Source organism: Carassius carassius, chromosome 49 (assembly GCF_963082965.1).
Source record: "Carassius carassius chromosome 49, fCarCar2.1, whole genome shotgun sequence".
In the NCBI taxonomy this organism is placed as follows: domain Eukaryota; kingdom Metazoa; phylum Chordata; class Actinopteri; order Cypriniformes; family Cyprinidae; genus Carassius; species Carassius carassius.
The window spans coordinates 22,385,863-22,400,941 of NC_081803.1; the positions used below are offsets into that span (position 1 = coordinate 22,385,863).

Here is a 15,079-nt window from a genome sequence, read left to right on the forward strand (position 1 = left end):
ACTGAATTATATGACAATAATATAAAGTGTTATATAAATATAAAATATTTGTATTTTGAAAAAATGCAGTCCTTTTTAACTTTTTATTCATCAAAGAATCATGAAAAAATACCACAGGTTCAAATAAAAAATGAAACAGCAAAACTGTTTCCAGTATTGATAATAAATCAGTATATTAGAATGATTTCTGAAGATCATGTGACACTGAAGACTGGCGTAATGATGCTGAAAATTCAGCAGTGCATCAAAGAAATAAATTACAGTTAAACATATATTCAAATAGAATTCATTTATTTTAAATAGTAAAACTATTTCACAATTTTACAGTTGTTTCTATGTTTCTGATCAAATAAATGCAGCCTTGGTGAACAGAAGAGACTTCAGGTAGTGAATACTCATCTAATGGCCTTTGTTTTATTCGCTGCAGTTGCTCGTCTCTGCCTGAAGGGGGCGGAAGTGCGCTCCACTTCCTGATCCGGGAGGCGAAGAAGCGTGTACGCTTGTTTATCCTCGCTTTTTATCTCGAGCTGCACATTTCAAAGGTATATCAAACTATTAATTCCACTCACATTTCACCTTTAACCGCATTCGCTCACGAGAAAAAACCCCGAGCTCGTTATTTGCTAATGTTTGTCATTTTGCTTTGAGCAGTTGTGCTAACAAAGGAGCTAACAGCTAATATGCTAATATGATTGTGTTGTAAAACGCAAACATATCTCAGTTTTAGGCTCATTTAGGTGACTACTTTACATATATATAAGTAGAGATGAACGGGTTTAGGTGGATATTTTAAATGAAATGGTGAATTAAATCCGCGAGATGAGCGATTTTAGCATCGTTAGCAGCTGTCACTGCTAATTTGCATTAACGTTACCCCGTCTTTTTATTCTATGATCAGTAAAAGTATATTAAATATGAACTGATTATATTATTAAATATCCAAACTAATTTATTTACATAGTGATTCTTCGTATATAGGTTGGTTAAGCAGTTACTCATTGCTTATTAATCAAATAAATTCTATTAAACCTATTAAAAGTAATTTTAGCAAGCCTTCGCATTAACGCGTTAACTGCCACTGGGCCCCTCGGTGAGACGCCTACGTTTACTTCACTATATTATAATTAAATCCTAATCTAATCATGACAATCTATATATCATTGGAAGGGTCTAAGACTCCTGAATATAAGTTTTACCAATCTTTTTTGTAAAACATTATGTAGGAAAAGTAATAGATTAATTTATGGCAAGAGTGCACCTCAAAAACCTACATCATAACAGGAGTTCTGACCTTTGTCAAAAAAAAAAATCGTCGTCTTTGTTGCATTTTTCTTCATCACACTTTTGAAATCATCAGAGATTATATATCACTTGAAAACTTAAAATCTCAAAATTCGTCCTTTGAAACCTATTTTAAATTCAAACATTGCACTACCATGAAAATGGTACATCAAAATCATGTTTTCAGTCATGAATTATAAAAATTTAGGTTTGGATCATGCACATTCAAGTATATGTTCAAAAATGTTTGTGACTGTTAACAGGTTTTAAGTATGCTCATTTAATATGAGATGATATATCACCTACATACAAGTTTATTTATGATTCGCAGGCTACAGAGTTCATAGATAGATTGGCAGCATCGGGCCCTTGTTCCTCGTCTGAAACTCATGTGTGTTCATTCTGATTGATTCTCCTTGTTTCTAAGTTTTCAGACTGTGGTCCTGGAGGGTCCTGTGTTCTGGGTTTCTTGAACTCGACATGTACTGCGACCACCAGAGTTAATAGTAGAGTAAATAGGGACTGTTAGAAGGACGGACTAGAGTTTGGATGTTCTGAACGTCTTGACGTGGAAAACGCTGTATTTCCTCGAAGGCTGCAGGTCCAGCGGGATTCAAACCATGTCGGACGGACGGATCTACGTGGGAAACCTTCCCATGGACGTCCAGGAGAGGGACATTGAGGATCTCTTCTTCAAATACGGAAAAATTCGGGATATTGAGCTGAAGAACAACAGGGGCACCATCCCGTTTGCCTTCGTGCGGTTTGAGGATCCACGGTGAGTCGCGCGGCCTCCGAGAACACGGACAAGGCTTTTTCACGTGTAGAACGAAAATTAGGAGCACTTTCCTCTCTTCCTCTAGGGATGCGGAGGACGCCGTCTTTGGAAGGAATGGATATGGGTTTGGAGACAATAAGCTGCGTGTGGAATATCCACGATCTTCCGGATCCAAATTTAGTGGACCTGCTGGAGGAGGAGGAGGAGGAGGAGGAGGAGGGCCGCGGGGACGGTTTGGACCTCCGTCGCGCAGATCTGAGTTTCGTGTTATTGTGACGGGTGAGTTACGAGGTTTGAGGCTAAAGCACTGTAACGCTAAAATAAAATATAGCAAGGTTTTTATAGTTAACTATAACTATTAAGAATTTCTGTGTTAACTTAAAAAAAAAAAGGAAATTTAATTAATGTAACATAAACATAAAATGTTAACTAAAAATAAAATGTTTATTATGGGTTATTATAGTCAACTAAAACTATTAAGAATTTCAGAGTCGACGTAAAAAAAATTCGTAAATTTTATTAATTGCGAAAATGAAATGTTAACTGAAAATAAAATGTTTTATATTTAATAAAATAAAGCAGGGTTATTATAGTTAACTAAAACTATTAAGAATTTCAGAGACGACGTTAAAAAAAATCGTAAATTTAATTAATTGCGAAAAATAAAATGTTTACTAAAAATATTTGTTTTTACTTCAGCTGGATGCCGAGGCAACATTTCTCAATTTCATTTAGTTTATCTCGATGTACTAAAATAACTAAAAGTGAGTATAGATGTATTTAAAAACATGGAAAATTACTTAAAAGAAAATATAAAAATAATATTGAATTCAAAATATTAAAAGAAATTATAGTAGGATATCAATGATACTAAAATAACACATAATTTTACAAACAAACAATAAATAAATGACTTATCAAGTATAAATTTGAAAGATATTCATTCATTTGCATTTGTTTGTAAAATAATACTGTAAATAATAATAATTGTAAACAATTCATTGAAGATTTATTTTGCATTTGTTTGTAAAAATACTGTAATAATAATAATTGTAAACAATTCATTGATTGATTTATTTGTTTAGTTTGCATTTGCTTGTAAAATAATACTGTGAATAATAATTGTAAACAATTCATTTAAGATTTCTCGCATTTGTTTGAAAAACAATACTGTAAATAATAATACTTATCGTTTACAATTAATTTAAGATTTGTTGAATTTGCATTTGTTTGTAAAATAATACTGTAAATAATAATAATTGTAAACAATTCAAGATTTAAGACAGTTTTAATTCTGTTATTGTAATGAATTTGACTTAAATTGTGCCAAATTAAAAAGTGCTCATGTGTCTCGCAGTTTTCTTTGTGTCTTTGTTTTTAATTCTGTTTGTGGTAACTTTGTACAGCACACTGGTCAACCGTCGTTGTGTTTAGTTATGCTTTATAAATACATTTAAATAGGATAATTTGTTTGCATGCAGCCATCTACGTGTTACACAGATGTTTACAGGACTTTTGCATGCAGTTCTCAACATTGTAACATGAATGCACGTGTGTCTTCCTGCAGGGCTTCCTCCCACCGGCAGCTGGCAGGATCTGAAAGACCACATGCGTGAGGCCGGAGACGTGTGTTTCGCAGACGTGCAGCGTGACGGCGAAGGTGTGGTCGAGTTCCTCAGACGAGAGGACATGGAGTACGCTCTGAGACGCCTGGACAGCACAGAGTTCAGATCCCATCAGGTCATTACTGATCAAATAAAAACTCAGATACATTCAGTTCGTCCCTCTGGGTTTTTTGTAATTCTATGATTATTCAGTAAAACTGTTTGTTGTTTGAGATTAATCTCTAATTGTCCTTTTGAAGTGAAGCTTCTCATGCATTCATGGTTTAATTTTTGCTCTAAGGATGCACCGATACCACCGATTTTTACCGATTATTTAACCGATACTGATACAAAACAAGCACAGTTTATTTTTTTAATCAATGTAGAATTTCTAAACCTGGTCATCACTTTTTTGTGTGTTAAACACAACCAACTAAATATAGACAACTTCTTTATACAGTAAAATAACAAATGAAGAAATATATAATCATAATTTGACAAAAATACTGTTAGAAACTAGGCTAGGGGATGATTTAGCAATAAAAGTCTCTAGAAAAATCATGAGTGCACAATCATTTTATAAAAACTAAACATTTAGTGAAAAAAAAACATTAGTTAGTGGGAAGCAAATCAAAGTGGATAAGTAGGACTAAATCTGGTGAAATGTTACAAAAAACATAAGTATATTCATATATAAATTAAAAGACACAGTGTAGCACAGTAATGAGATAATGATAGATAGGTCGAACAAGAAAGACTATTAATAATCTTTCATAGTGCAAATTGGAGAGATTATTTATTCAACTTTCAGATGATGCATAAATCTTAATTTAAAAAAATTGACACTTAAGACAAAAAGTTTTGTGCTCCAGGGTCACATATATATGTAATGAAAATCTAGAATTTTGCTGTTGTAAAAATTCAGAAATTCTTTTTGTCCGGTGTCCGTGGTTTGTTGATGTTTGTGTTTATGAACATCAGCGTTCGTTCATCAATGTCCATTGTTTGTGTCTCAGGGAGAGACGTCCTACATCAGAGTGATGGAGGAGCGCGGCACAAGCTGGGGTCGCTCACGCTCCCGCTCCAGGTCTCGAGGACGATACTCGCCCCCGTACCAGAGCAGAGGGTCACCGCCGCCCCGTTACCGATCGCCCCCGCGTCACATGACCCGTCATAGCCCTCCGTCCCGCCGAGCGCCGCTGCAGCATCACAGCCCTCCGCCGCGACACTATCGATGAGCGGCTGCCTCTCCACAGCCACACCCCCTTTTTCTTTCTCAATTTTGTAAATTACATTCCACTGTAGGAACCTGAATGGCCTTGTTCACCGTTCGGTTCACGGAGAGCTTGCGGATATGTTAATGATCACGCGGATGATGCTGTAGATGTTTACAGATGTGGTTATGATTGTGAAAGATCTATGAATAACCCGATTTGTCCTTTGTGATTATTGACATGAGGCAACAGACTAAAAATGTGTTGTTTATGATTAATCTGGTCCATTTCATAGACAATGACTTTTATTTTTTTTTATGATTTGAGTAAAAAGATGCCATTTTAAAATGTTTTTTTTTTTTTTCTGGAATCTCCCCATGTGATTTATTTTTTTCTTTTTTGTTTTGTATCGTGATTGTTTAAAAACACCTTTTTTTTTTTTGCAATTAAAGCATTGAATCAAAGTTACCTTATACGGAGCCATTTTTTTTTACAAACTACTGTAACAAATTTAAAACTCAATCGAAAAAAACAAGTCTCTGAATTATTCGCAATAAATTGTGAGTTTATATTACAGTGCATTCATTTAGAAATGCATTATTAAATGTTGGTTAATGATGGATTGATTGATGTTAACAGACATTTGATTAACAAATGTTGCAAAAGTTCATTAAGATTAAGTAGTTTACCAAATATGGCTTGTTTGTGTTAATGTAGTTAAGAGCTTACATTTTTTATAACATTTATTAATTCTGCTGAGCTCTCAAAATTTCTTTAGTGAGATGGTTAAGCAGTTGCATATTTAATACATTATATGATTTCTCGTCTTTGAGCCATTGTAATATGCAGTTGGTTAAATCTTTTAATTTCAAGCACTGCTAACAAATGGAAAACATGATCACAGCTGATTAAAAGCATTGAAATGCATTGGTCTAAATGTGTGAGACGCCCCTTTTCAGACTAATCGGCACAATCAAACTTTTTAGTTCAATTTTCCCTTTAACAGATTGATTTATTCTGATTTGACTAGACGTCATTATTTTGTTAGACCAATCAGCGCTCGCCAATGACTGAGATGGCCAATCAAATCAAAGAAGGCGGGGCTTTATTGCTCCCATGAGTTGAACACACTCTTCAGTTATAAAGTAGTGATGGGAAGTTCGATTCTTTTCCGCGAACCGGTTCTTTCAGACGGTTCGATTCAATAAACCGGTTGAAAAAACAGGTTCACCGGTTCTTTTACGCTCGACGTAATGACGTCATTGGCGATGACGTAATGGCGTCACGTGTATCAAACATTCAAATATATAAAGTCAGTAATCATAACTTTAGTCAGTTAAAAACCTCATAATCATGAAAAGTTTACAATTAAGTTTTGCAACAACGCACCCAAATACAGTAACAGCAATAATGTGCATATGAGGATTTAAGTCTTGAAGATATAAAGTAAATAAATTAGGTGTCATCAGTGCAGAAACCACTATACATAAACCATTGCGATGTATTTGTTATTAAATGAACTTACGTTTCGCCAGAATGCCCCCTCATTCAAGCCCTCGGTTCAAGCCCACGCTCATAACATTAGCACAGAATCAGTTCGGAATCAAATACCAAAAGAATCTGTTCGGTTCAGACGCGCTGTGAGTCAGTCGGCTTCACGCTGAATCACGCATGCGCAGTATCATCAGCTCCTCTGTTCTCAAAACGGACACGTCCGAAAGAAACGGTTTTGGTTCAGTGTACTGATGATCCGAAAACCGATGCAACCGGCTCTTGACTCGAATCACTCTAACCGGCACGTGCTGCAGTTCAGTATAATCAGCTGCTCTACTCGTGTTCATGTTCTGTTTACTACAAACTCAATTTGTGAATGTGTCATCATTAACTATAAATACAGTACACATATTTCATAAATCATCCCTTATTCCTATTAAACATAGAGTCTTTAGAGTTCTTAATTATTGTCCAACTTCCCTGAACCCCCCTCTGGCATATACATAATCTACAATATACAGATTAGAAACATACATCTTAAAAAAAAAAAAATAATAATAATAATAAAAATGTATATAGATCTTTTATCACACTTTCCGAAATACTTTACACGCATGCGCAGTAGCATCAGTTCATCGGTTCTCAAATCGGACGCGTCCGAAAGAAACGGTTTTCGTTCAGTGTACTGGTGATCCGAAAACCGATGCAACCGGCTCTTGCCTCGAGAACGAGAACTGCTCCAGCAGTGGGCGTGTTCATTCGTCATCTGGCTCGGCTCGGTGTTCATCTTCAGTTCGGTCTACACAGCAGTTCAGTCAGTGTACTGTTTGAGTAAATGAATTACTCCGGGATATTGGTTTATTCTGACTCAGAGGGAGTTTCAGTCACGTTAAAAAAGTTAACATCTTAAGTAATTTGTGGATTAATGCTTATTGGAGACGTGAACCGTTTCAAACGATTCAGTTCGATTTGGTGAACTGGTTCAACCGGTTCACTAAGAAGAGCCGGTTAAATTGAACGATTCGTTCACGAATCGGACATCACTAGTTACTAAACATAAGATTGACAGTTGTCTTAGGATATAAATGTTAAACTGCCAAAAGAAACACTATTTGTTTTTTTCTGTCACATTTCGACGGTTTGAGCGTAAAATATCGGCTGAATCATATTGGCGATATGTGTAACGTTAGGCCTTTTCATTACAGAATGTAGCTAGACCAAAAATAGATTTTACCGTTTTGATTTTTTGACATAATGGCCATATGAACCAAAGTTATTGTGTCCATGTCTTAAAGTAAAACAATTCTAATTTATTTTACTGTTTCTCTTCCCCTTGTTTTTTATAAGTGACACGCTTTCGAAACTTCAGGAGGCTTCAAAACCGTTATGAATCGAGTCACCATGGCAACGGATTAACGGACGTTAAAAAAGCGCGCCATATCGCTTCTTTCTTCTTTTGTCCGCCATATTTACATTAGTGCATATCGTAAGGAATAAAAAAAAAGTCAGAATTGGGACATATAAATTCACAATAGTGAGAAAAAATGTCATAATTTCGAGTACAAACCCTTACACTTATATATTGCTTATAACAGTACTTTTTAACATAGGCGTTGATTGAGATTTCGTCATGAGTAATTTTGTACCCACCACTTTTTTTTTTTTTTTTGAAAACCTCGAGTTCAATTTAGCTGTTCTGCTGCTGCGCTGGCTACACGCTTTTCTGTTCATTAAAACTGCAACAACTGTAACATTATTTTCTCTATATGACTATCGCGCTTCTTTTTTTTAAAGAATGTTTTTCAAATGAGTTGACAGTTTGGAATGGACAGTGAACGAGCGGGAACGAGGCTACCTAGTCTTTGCTGGGATTGGCCAGAATTTCTGGCGAATGTATCATAGACGAGCAAGTCATTTAGCCTTCATACAATATCACAAGGTTGCATCCTAGTGCCATGGACTATAACATATCAAAGTGATAACCTGTAGAACAAATGGATGTTGTTGTACACACAGCATGGGTCTGCAGACCATTGACACAAAGGTAAGACGCCATAACTTATGTTTATTAAGATTTGCTGGTATTATGGCTAGGTCTTGTGCATTTGCACACAAGGGATCGGCTGTTTTAATTCTTCTCTTGCAATTAATGTTACGTTAGACTTCCTTAGCCACCAACTTAATTAGCTAGTTACGGTTTGCGTTCATACAGCAAGTGTTGGGGGAGATGATTGTTGAGTAGTCAGTATCTTGTTTAATTATTGCTTGAATCTATTGCTGAATTCTGCAATAGTTGTGATGATGATGATGATGATGATGAGGAATGGATCAAGTTTTAGTCAAAATGCCTGATGTAGATTGGATGGATGCATGTTGTTGTGAATTGAGAGCAGTCAGATCATGGTGTGATAGTCAATAGTGTTCATCTGTGCTACACGTATTTTTGCTTTTTCAATCTTGATAAAATTTGTAGTGCTTAAGTTGTGTTGTGTGTAGATATGGTAAATTGTACTGGGAATTAAATCAAATTATTACATGGCTTGGTTGAATTCCACTGTAGAATGAAGTCTGTTATTTCTTGATAATAACACCGTTGCCATGAAAAACAGAGCGTTGCTATGGACGCGACAGGATTCTAATCGTAGAGACGGAACTATTTTCTTCAACGGAAGCAATACAATCGTGTTTAAATCAATAAACTCTTTTTTAAATCAATATTTTGTGTCAAATTATTGATTTATTTGGTGGGTAGCCATGTAATAAGCGGGATAATGTAGAGCGAGGCCCGATATTGGGTTAGATTTTTTTCCCCGTTTTCAGTGGTTATAACAAAGCAACATGAAAGAGAAATTTGGTAATCATTGTTTAGGTACATTAAACCACGTCATGGCCATGTCATATTGTCAACATGGTACTTATATGATGATATGAAGCAGATTAGTGGGTCATATATCAAATTTCTAATGCTTTGTACGGCTTTCTTCTTCATAAAACGAGTCGGACATCACATTTTTGTATACATTTTTATTTATTTACATTAATAAGATACAGGACGTCTTTCAAAACATGACCTGCGCGAAAGAGAAAAAAAAAATGCATCATTGTACCCAGCACTTCTGAAAATGCACTTCTGAATGCGTCTCTGTCCCCACCACATTTCAAACCAAACTGACGCCCATGCTTTTTAAAGGATCACTTCACCCATTTGCATTTAGCTTTGTATTGTTAGAAACCCAGTCATATATTATAATGATCATGGATTTTTCCTTTATTTTTCCCTGAGATGGGAGAAATAAGGATTTAAGTGTTTTACTTCCTGCTTATTATGACGTAAAAATCGTCATTTTGCGTCATAATAAGCAGGAAGTCAAAATTCATTGAAAAGTGTAGAGACTACACACACTAGCTTATTATTATTCCAGGGGGTGGGACCCACTCACCCTACAGGCCTATTACAGATCAGTGGGTGGGACTAAACTTACAGAAACGAAAATGAAAATCCGCCATCTTGTTTGGAAGCTATGTAGCTAAGCTAACAAGCGCTTATGGAGTCAGATTTACGAGAATGGCTGGAGGAACAACTCATGATATGGAAGAAGAGGATTTTCAAAGTCTGTTGCTCGAAACAGATGTTCGTGGCTATCTATACGAGCCACAATATAGCGCAGAGCAGCTGAGGCTGATGGAGGAACAGGAGGCGGCGGCTGCAGCCGAGGCCGGAGACAGCTCGAGCACGCCCGCTGCAAAGAATTTGAAAGATGCCAATTTCTCCTCGAAGAAATGTCTGAGGCAGACAAGGACACGGATGTTTGTGTTGTGAACCATCCTAGTTTCGCTCCGCATATGGACAGAGGCGTCCTGGAGACATATTTCAGAATTGATTTCACAAAATGATTCCCGGTTAATAAGTTACGTAACGTCAACTGTAAAATGTTTGTGCAGTACCTTTTTTAATGCACAAAAAGCTTACTGTGGCATTGTTTACTACTGTGGCACGTAAATACCATACATCGCTAACTGTGTCCTCAATGTCTTGGGAGTGGCTTGTGGAGCTGTGCAAATGTGTTGCATTGTGGGAGTTGTGGTTTTCCATACAAATGAGCCCTAAAGTTACTTTCTGTACTAACTCGGTCAAAAAGGCACCAAATTCGAAAATTTAAATAGATTTAGACTACATATATGACCCACTTTCAATGAAGAGCAATGTTCCCACGGGTGAAATGCTCCTTTAATATAGATCTCTTAATGACTTGTCTATCCCGCTCTATAAAATACACAAAACAAGCCTTGCATAGGAATATTATACAGAGGCTTCACTCTTTATGGTATTAGAGGACTTGTTATTTGCATAAATAGATTGAAATATAAAAAAAAAAAACACTTGAAATTGGTTTGTAAAAGGTGTTTTAATGCAGCAAAACGTTTGTTCTCATTGTTGGCTTGCAATGAAAAATAATGAAAATAAAAAGAAATCACCCACCGGCACAGTGTTCTGCATGAACAAACCTGTTCTGAGGCTCACAGGCAACTATGGAAGCTTGCTTCCACCACAGAATCAAAAAAATATTTGTTTTTTGACAATGTTTTAATTGTGTGTTTATTTCTCATAATTCTGACGTTATTCTTTATTATGAGGGGGAAAAACAAAGTAATTTTGAGATATATTAAATATATGTATTTACAGAATTCAAAGAAATAAAATCAGAAATGTGTACATATATTTTTTATATTATATATATATATATATTTTAATTCTGTGGTGCTAGAAAAAAAAATCTACTATTTTGTCATTTGCAATTTTAAGGGAGAAAAAAAACGTAATTATTAGTTAAAACATTCAATTGCGAGATCTAAGCTCGTTTTTCTTGGGGGGGGGGGGTAAATTGTGAGGTAAAAAGATGCTAATACTTTACAAAAATTTTTTTTATTTATTTAGAGGTGGACTTGATGGGAAAAAAAAAAAATATATATATATATACACACACATACATTTTAATCTGTGGTGGTAAAAAAAATTAATAAATGCCTACTCAACTATTTTGTCATTTGCAATAATGAGGGAGAAAAAAAATTGAATTATTAGTTAACTCTTTCAATTAAACTCAGAATTCAGAGGAAAAAATTAAAGATTTTGAGATGGACTTATTCCGCGAAATAAAAAGGAAAACTGTAAAGTCAGTAGGGCTGGGACAACGCGTCGAGGTCATCGATGCAAAATATGCGCATCGATTCGTCGACCTGTTTTTATTTCTCTAAAAAACGTTTGTGATCATGTTTTCCGTTTTTTTTTCTCCATGACAGGCTGCTGGCTCCCACTGTTATTTTATTTTTTTTTTTGGAAAAGCACTCTCTGTATTAGCTTAAAGCCCTAAAGTTTACATTTACATACATTCTTTATATTGCTCTAAACAAGTATTTTGGGTGACCTTTTTTATTTAATGCTACACATCAAGTTGTTGTTATTTTCATCTGAAATAACTTTTTTTCAGTAAGCTAGGCCCTATGTGTTCAGTAAGCTTGTTTCAGTAAGCTATGTGTTTTCAAGGCTTCAAGGTTTTATTGAATGCTATCTCTATACAAGTGCAAAGTAATGCATTCTTAGTCAGTCTTTTATTTTGTAATTTTAAGAGCAATAAACATATATTGCAATGTTAAGGAATTGATGTTTTTTTCATTCAGATATGTAAATCAACATGTATAAATTGTTAGTAGTCAATTAATGGGGAGATAATCGAAATCAAATCGGTCTGAAAAAATTAATCGTTAGATTAATCGATGCATCGAAAAAATAATCGCTAGATCATATAAAAAATAATCGTTTATCCCAGCCCTAAAAGTCAGAGTTCTGAGAATAGTCAAATTGTCAAAAAAAATCTGATTTGTGAAATAAATCATTGCAACTACCTTTTTAATTTTTATTTGATGTCAGAAACAAGCTTTTGCAGAAACCTGCTGCACCTGGCAACCCAAACACAGTCTCTTTTTAATGCACACATGCACAATGCATTCTCCTGCATGTTATGAAACTCAAACATGCCAAACAATCCTTCTCTAATAATGATGAATGAACAGTCAGAGCACTGGATGTCCAGTGTTCATCTCAACAGTAAGTGTCCAGTACTACAGTCCATGTCTCAGAAGATGACCACATCCATCCAAGTCCATCTAGAACACACAAGCAGGCATCAGCTGTCAGGTTTCTCTCTGTTAGGGCCCATGAACTCCACTCCTTCTACAGGGATGTCCTTCTCCTTGATGGCTTTCTGTAAATAAACACATCAGTGGTTGACAGCAGCATGCATACAGAATCAAAACTGCTGCTATATCACGTGTTTTCTCATTCCGAGCACCTCATTTACATATTGAAACGTTCACGTGCGTGTATACAGCGGTACCTGAACACACGTGTGGTATTTGCGGAATAACTCGCTGCACGGATCCGCGCCCCGGTCTCCCTTCAGGAACTTCTCGGCGAACCAGCGGTTAAAACACTGGTCATACTCGCGCTTGAGCTCCGTGCAGCCCTCGCCGACGCTGTTCATCTTAACCCCCGCCACAATCACCGCGGGTTAGCGCTTTAATGTCGTCGTGTTCCGTCCGAGCGACGGGAGCTCCGTGTTGATTCCGTGATCTCGCTTGACTTTGCCGATACCACGTGATGTCGCGTGGCGCGTCATGATTACGTCACCAAAGCGCGTTTAAAAGTCCCAGGGACAAAACTATGAAGGTATATTAACGAGAAGGCTACAGATATTAATGCCAAATAGATTTGCATACACACAAGACTACAGCCAATCAGCTCAAGTAGGAAATTAATGGGGTATAGTTACCTTTAATATAGAAAATGTGAATAATTAAAACATTTCGATCATTTTCAGACCTTTCTTTTAAGAAACATTAATTTGATTTGTACAACTATGTACAGAAAACCCATATGAAATATAACAAACTCACAAAAAACTTTTTCATTAGTTATAGTAAAACAATATACTTATTATAAAAAGGTAATTACTACGGTATACTAACCAAAATGTATATAGTTAAATATACATAAAATAATTATAGATTAAACAAATATAATAAAGATGTGAAGAACACAGAAAAAAAACCCAAGAAAAATGTTTTACACTGTTTGATAGTAAGTTATAAACGTTTAGTGTTTACAAATAAATAAATAAAAAAGTAAACAGCTTGAATGTAGGCTTAGACAACAGACTCGCTGAATTTTTAGTCTACAGCTTAGCCTCATCCAGGCTCTGGAGGAGAATTTGGTGACTTTTATTTTGAAGCGCGACACTCTGTTTCCGGCGCGCTTCACGCTCATCACGGCAGTCACACGCGCTTGGCGGGAGGCGCTGAAGTTCACAAACTCTCTTCCTTCTTTCACTTTCAGCTGATCTTTTATAAATATAACGTTCATTCAGAGGTGAGTTTATTTTAAGCAGTGTTCAATCAGAGCTCGAGTAAAGCTCTTCAGATAATAATGCTCCGTCTCTCAGATGCTCCGTGTTTTGAATTAGCTGTACGGCTAAAGCTAACTTATCAAAATAACGTTACTTGATTCATTTAAACCTCATTTAATTTAATACCACACAGTGTATATTTTCAAATCAGTTAAATAAAAGCTCGTTTTTTATACTACGATTGGATATGGTTATTACAGTCACATGTGAGTTAAATAAACCGTTTCTGACATTATTTACTATAAACTCCTGCTTAGTTTCTTCAAGTTTGTATTTGTTTATATATTTATGTATTTGTTGTTTAACGTGGTCTATTGTCATCATAAAACGACAGAGTGCACGTTCGTTTATATACATGAACACACACACACACACACACACACACATATATATATATATATATATATATATATGTATATACACAGTCGTGGCCAAATGTTTTGAGAATTACATAAATATTGGAAAAGTTGCTGCTTAAGTTTTTATAATAGCAATTTGCATATACTCCAGAATGTTATGAAGAGTGATCAGATGAATAGCATAATCCTTCGTTGCCATGAAAATTAACTTAATCCCCAAAAAAACTTTCCACTGCATTTCATTGCTGTCATTAAAGGACCTGCTGAGATCATTTCAGTAATCGTCTTGTTAACTCAGGTGAGAATGTTGATGAGCACAAGGCTGGAGATCATTATGTCAGGCTGATTGGGTTAGAATGGCAGACTTGACATGTTAAAAGGAGGGTGACGCTTGAAATCATTGTTCTTCCATTGTTAACCATGATGACCTGCAAAGAAACGCGTGCAGCCATCATTGCGTTGCATAAAAATGGCTTCACAGGCAAGGATATTGTGGCTACTAAGATTGCACCTAAATCAACAATTTATAGGATCATCAAGAACTTCAAGGAAAGAGGTTCAATTCTTGTAAAGAAGGCTTCAGGGCGTCCAAGAAAGTCCAGCAAGCGCCAGGATGGTCTCCTAAAGAGGATTGAGCTGCGGGATCGGAGTGCCACCAGTGCAGAGCTTGCTCAGGAATGGCAGACGGCAGGTGTGAGCGCATCTGCACGCACAGTGAAGCCAAGACTTCTGGAAGATGGCCTGGTGTCAAGAAGGGCAGCAAAGAAGCCACTTCTCTCCAAAAAAAAACATCAGGGACAGATTGATCTTCTGCAGAAAGTATAGTGAATGGACTGCTGAGGACTGGGGCAAAGTCATATTCTCCGATGAAGCCCCTTTCCGATTG

The 15,079-nt window shown here is 36.1% G+C and overlaps 2 protein-coding genes across 3 annotated transcripts; one reads left to right on the top strand and one right to left on the bottom strand.

The window, feature by feature from the left end:
* Positions 1-392: 392 nt before the first annotated feature.
* LOC132132241 (serine/arginine-rich splicing factor 9-like) lies at positions 393-5,345 on the top strand. 2 transcript variants are annotated; one of them, XM_059544580.1, is made up of 5 exons: positions 393-542; positions 1,876-2,059; positions 2,145-2,338; positions 3,627-3,799; positions 4,680-5,345. In XM_059544580.1, the coding sequence occupies exons 2-5, from the start codon at positions 1,902-1,904 to the stop codon at positions 4,899-4,901; spliced, it is 747 nt and encodes a 248-aa protein (XP_059400563.1). In that variant the 5' UTR covers positions 393-542; positions 1,876-1,901; the 3' UTR covers positions 4,902-5,345. The 2 variants fall into 2 exon arrangements, with proteins under 2 accessions (XP_059400563.1, XP_059400562.1); XM_059544579.1 differs by having other exon boundaries at positions 398-542; positions 1,709-2,059.
* A 6,927-nt stretch (positions 5,346-12,272) lies between these two features.
* Positions 12,273-13,039, bottom strand: LOC132132254 (TP53-regulated inhibitor of apoptosis 1-like). The gene is made up of 2 exons (XM_059544607.1): positions 12,767-13,039; positions 12,273-12,634 (listed from the first exon to the last, which is right to left on the bottom strand). Exons 1-2 carry the CDS (start codon positions 12,911-12,913, stop codon positions 12,557-12,559), a joined length of 225 nt encoding a protein of 74 aa, XP_059400590.1. The 5' UTR covers positions 12,914-13,039; the 3' UTR covers positions 12,273-12,556.
* Positions 13,040-15,079: the final 2,040 nt, after the last annotated feature.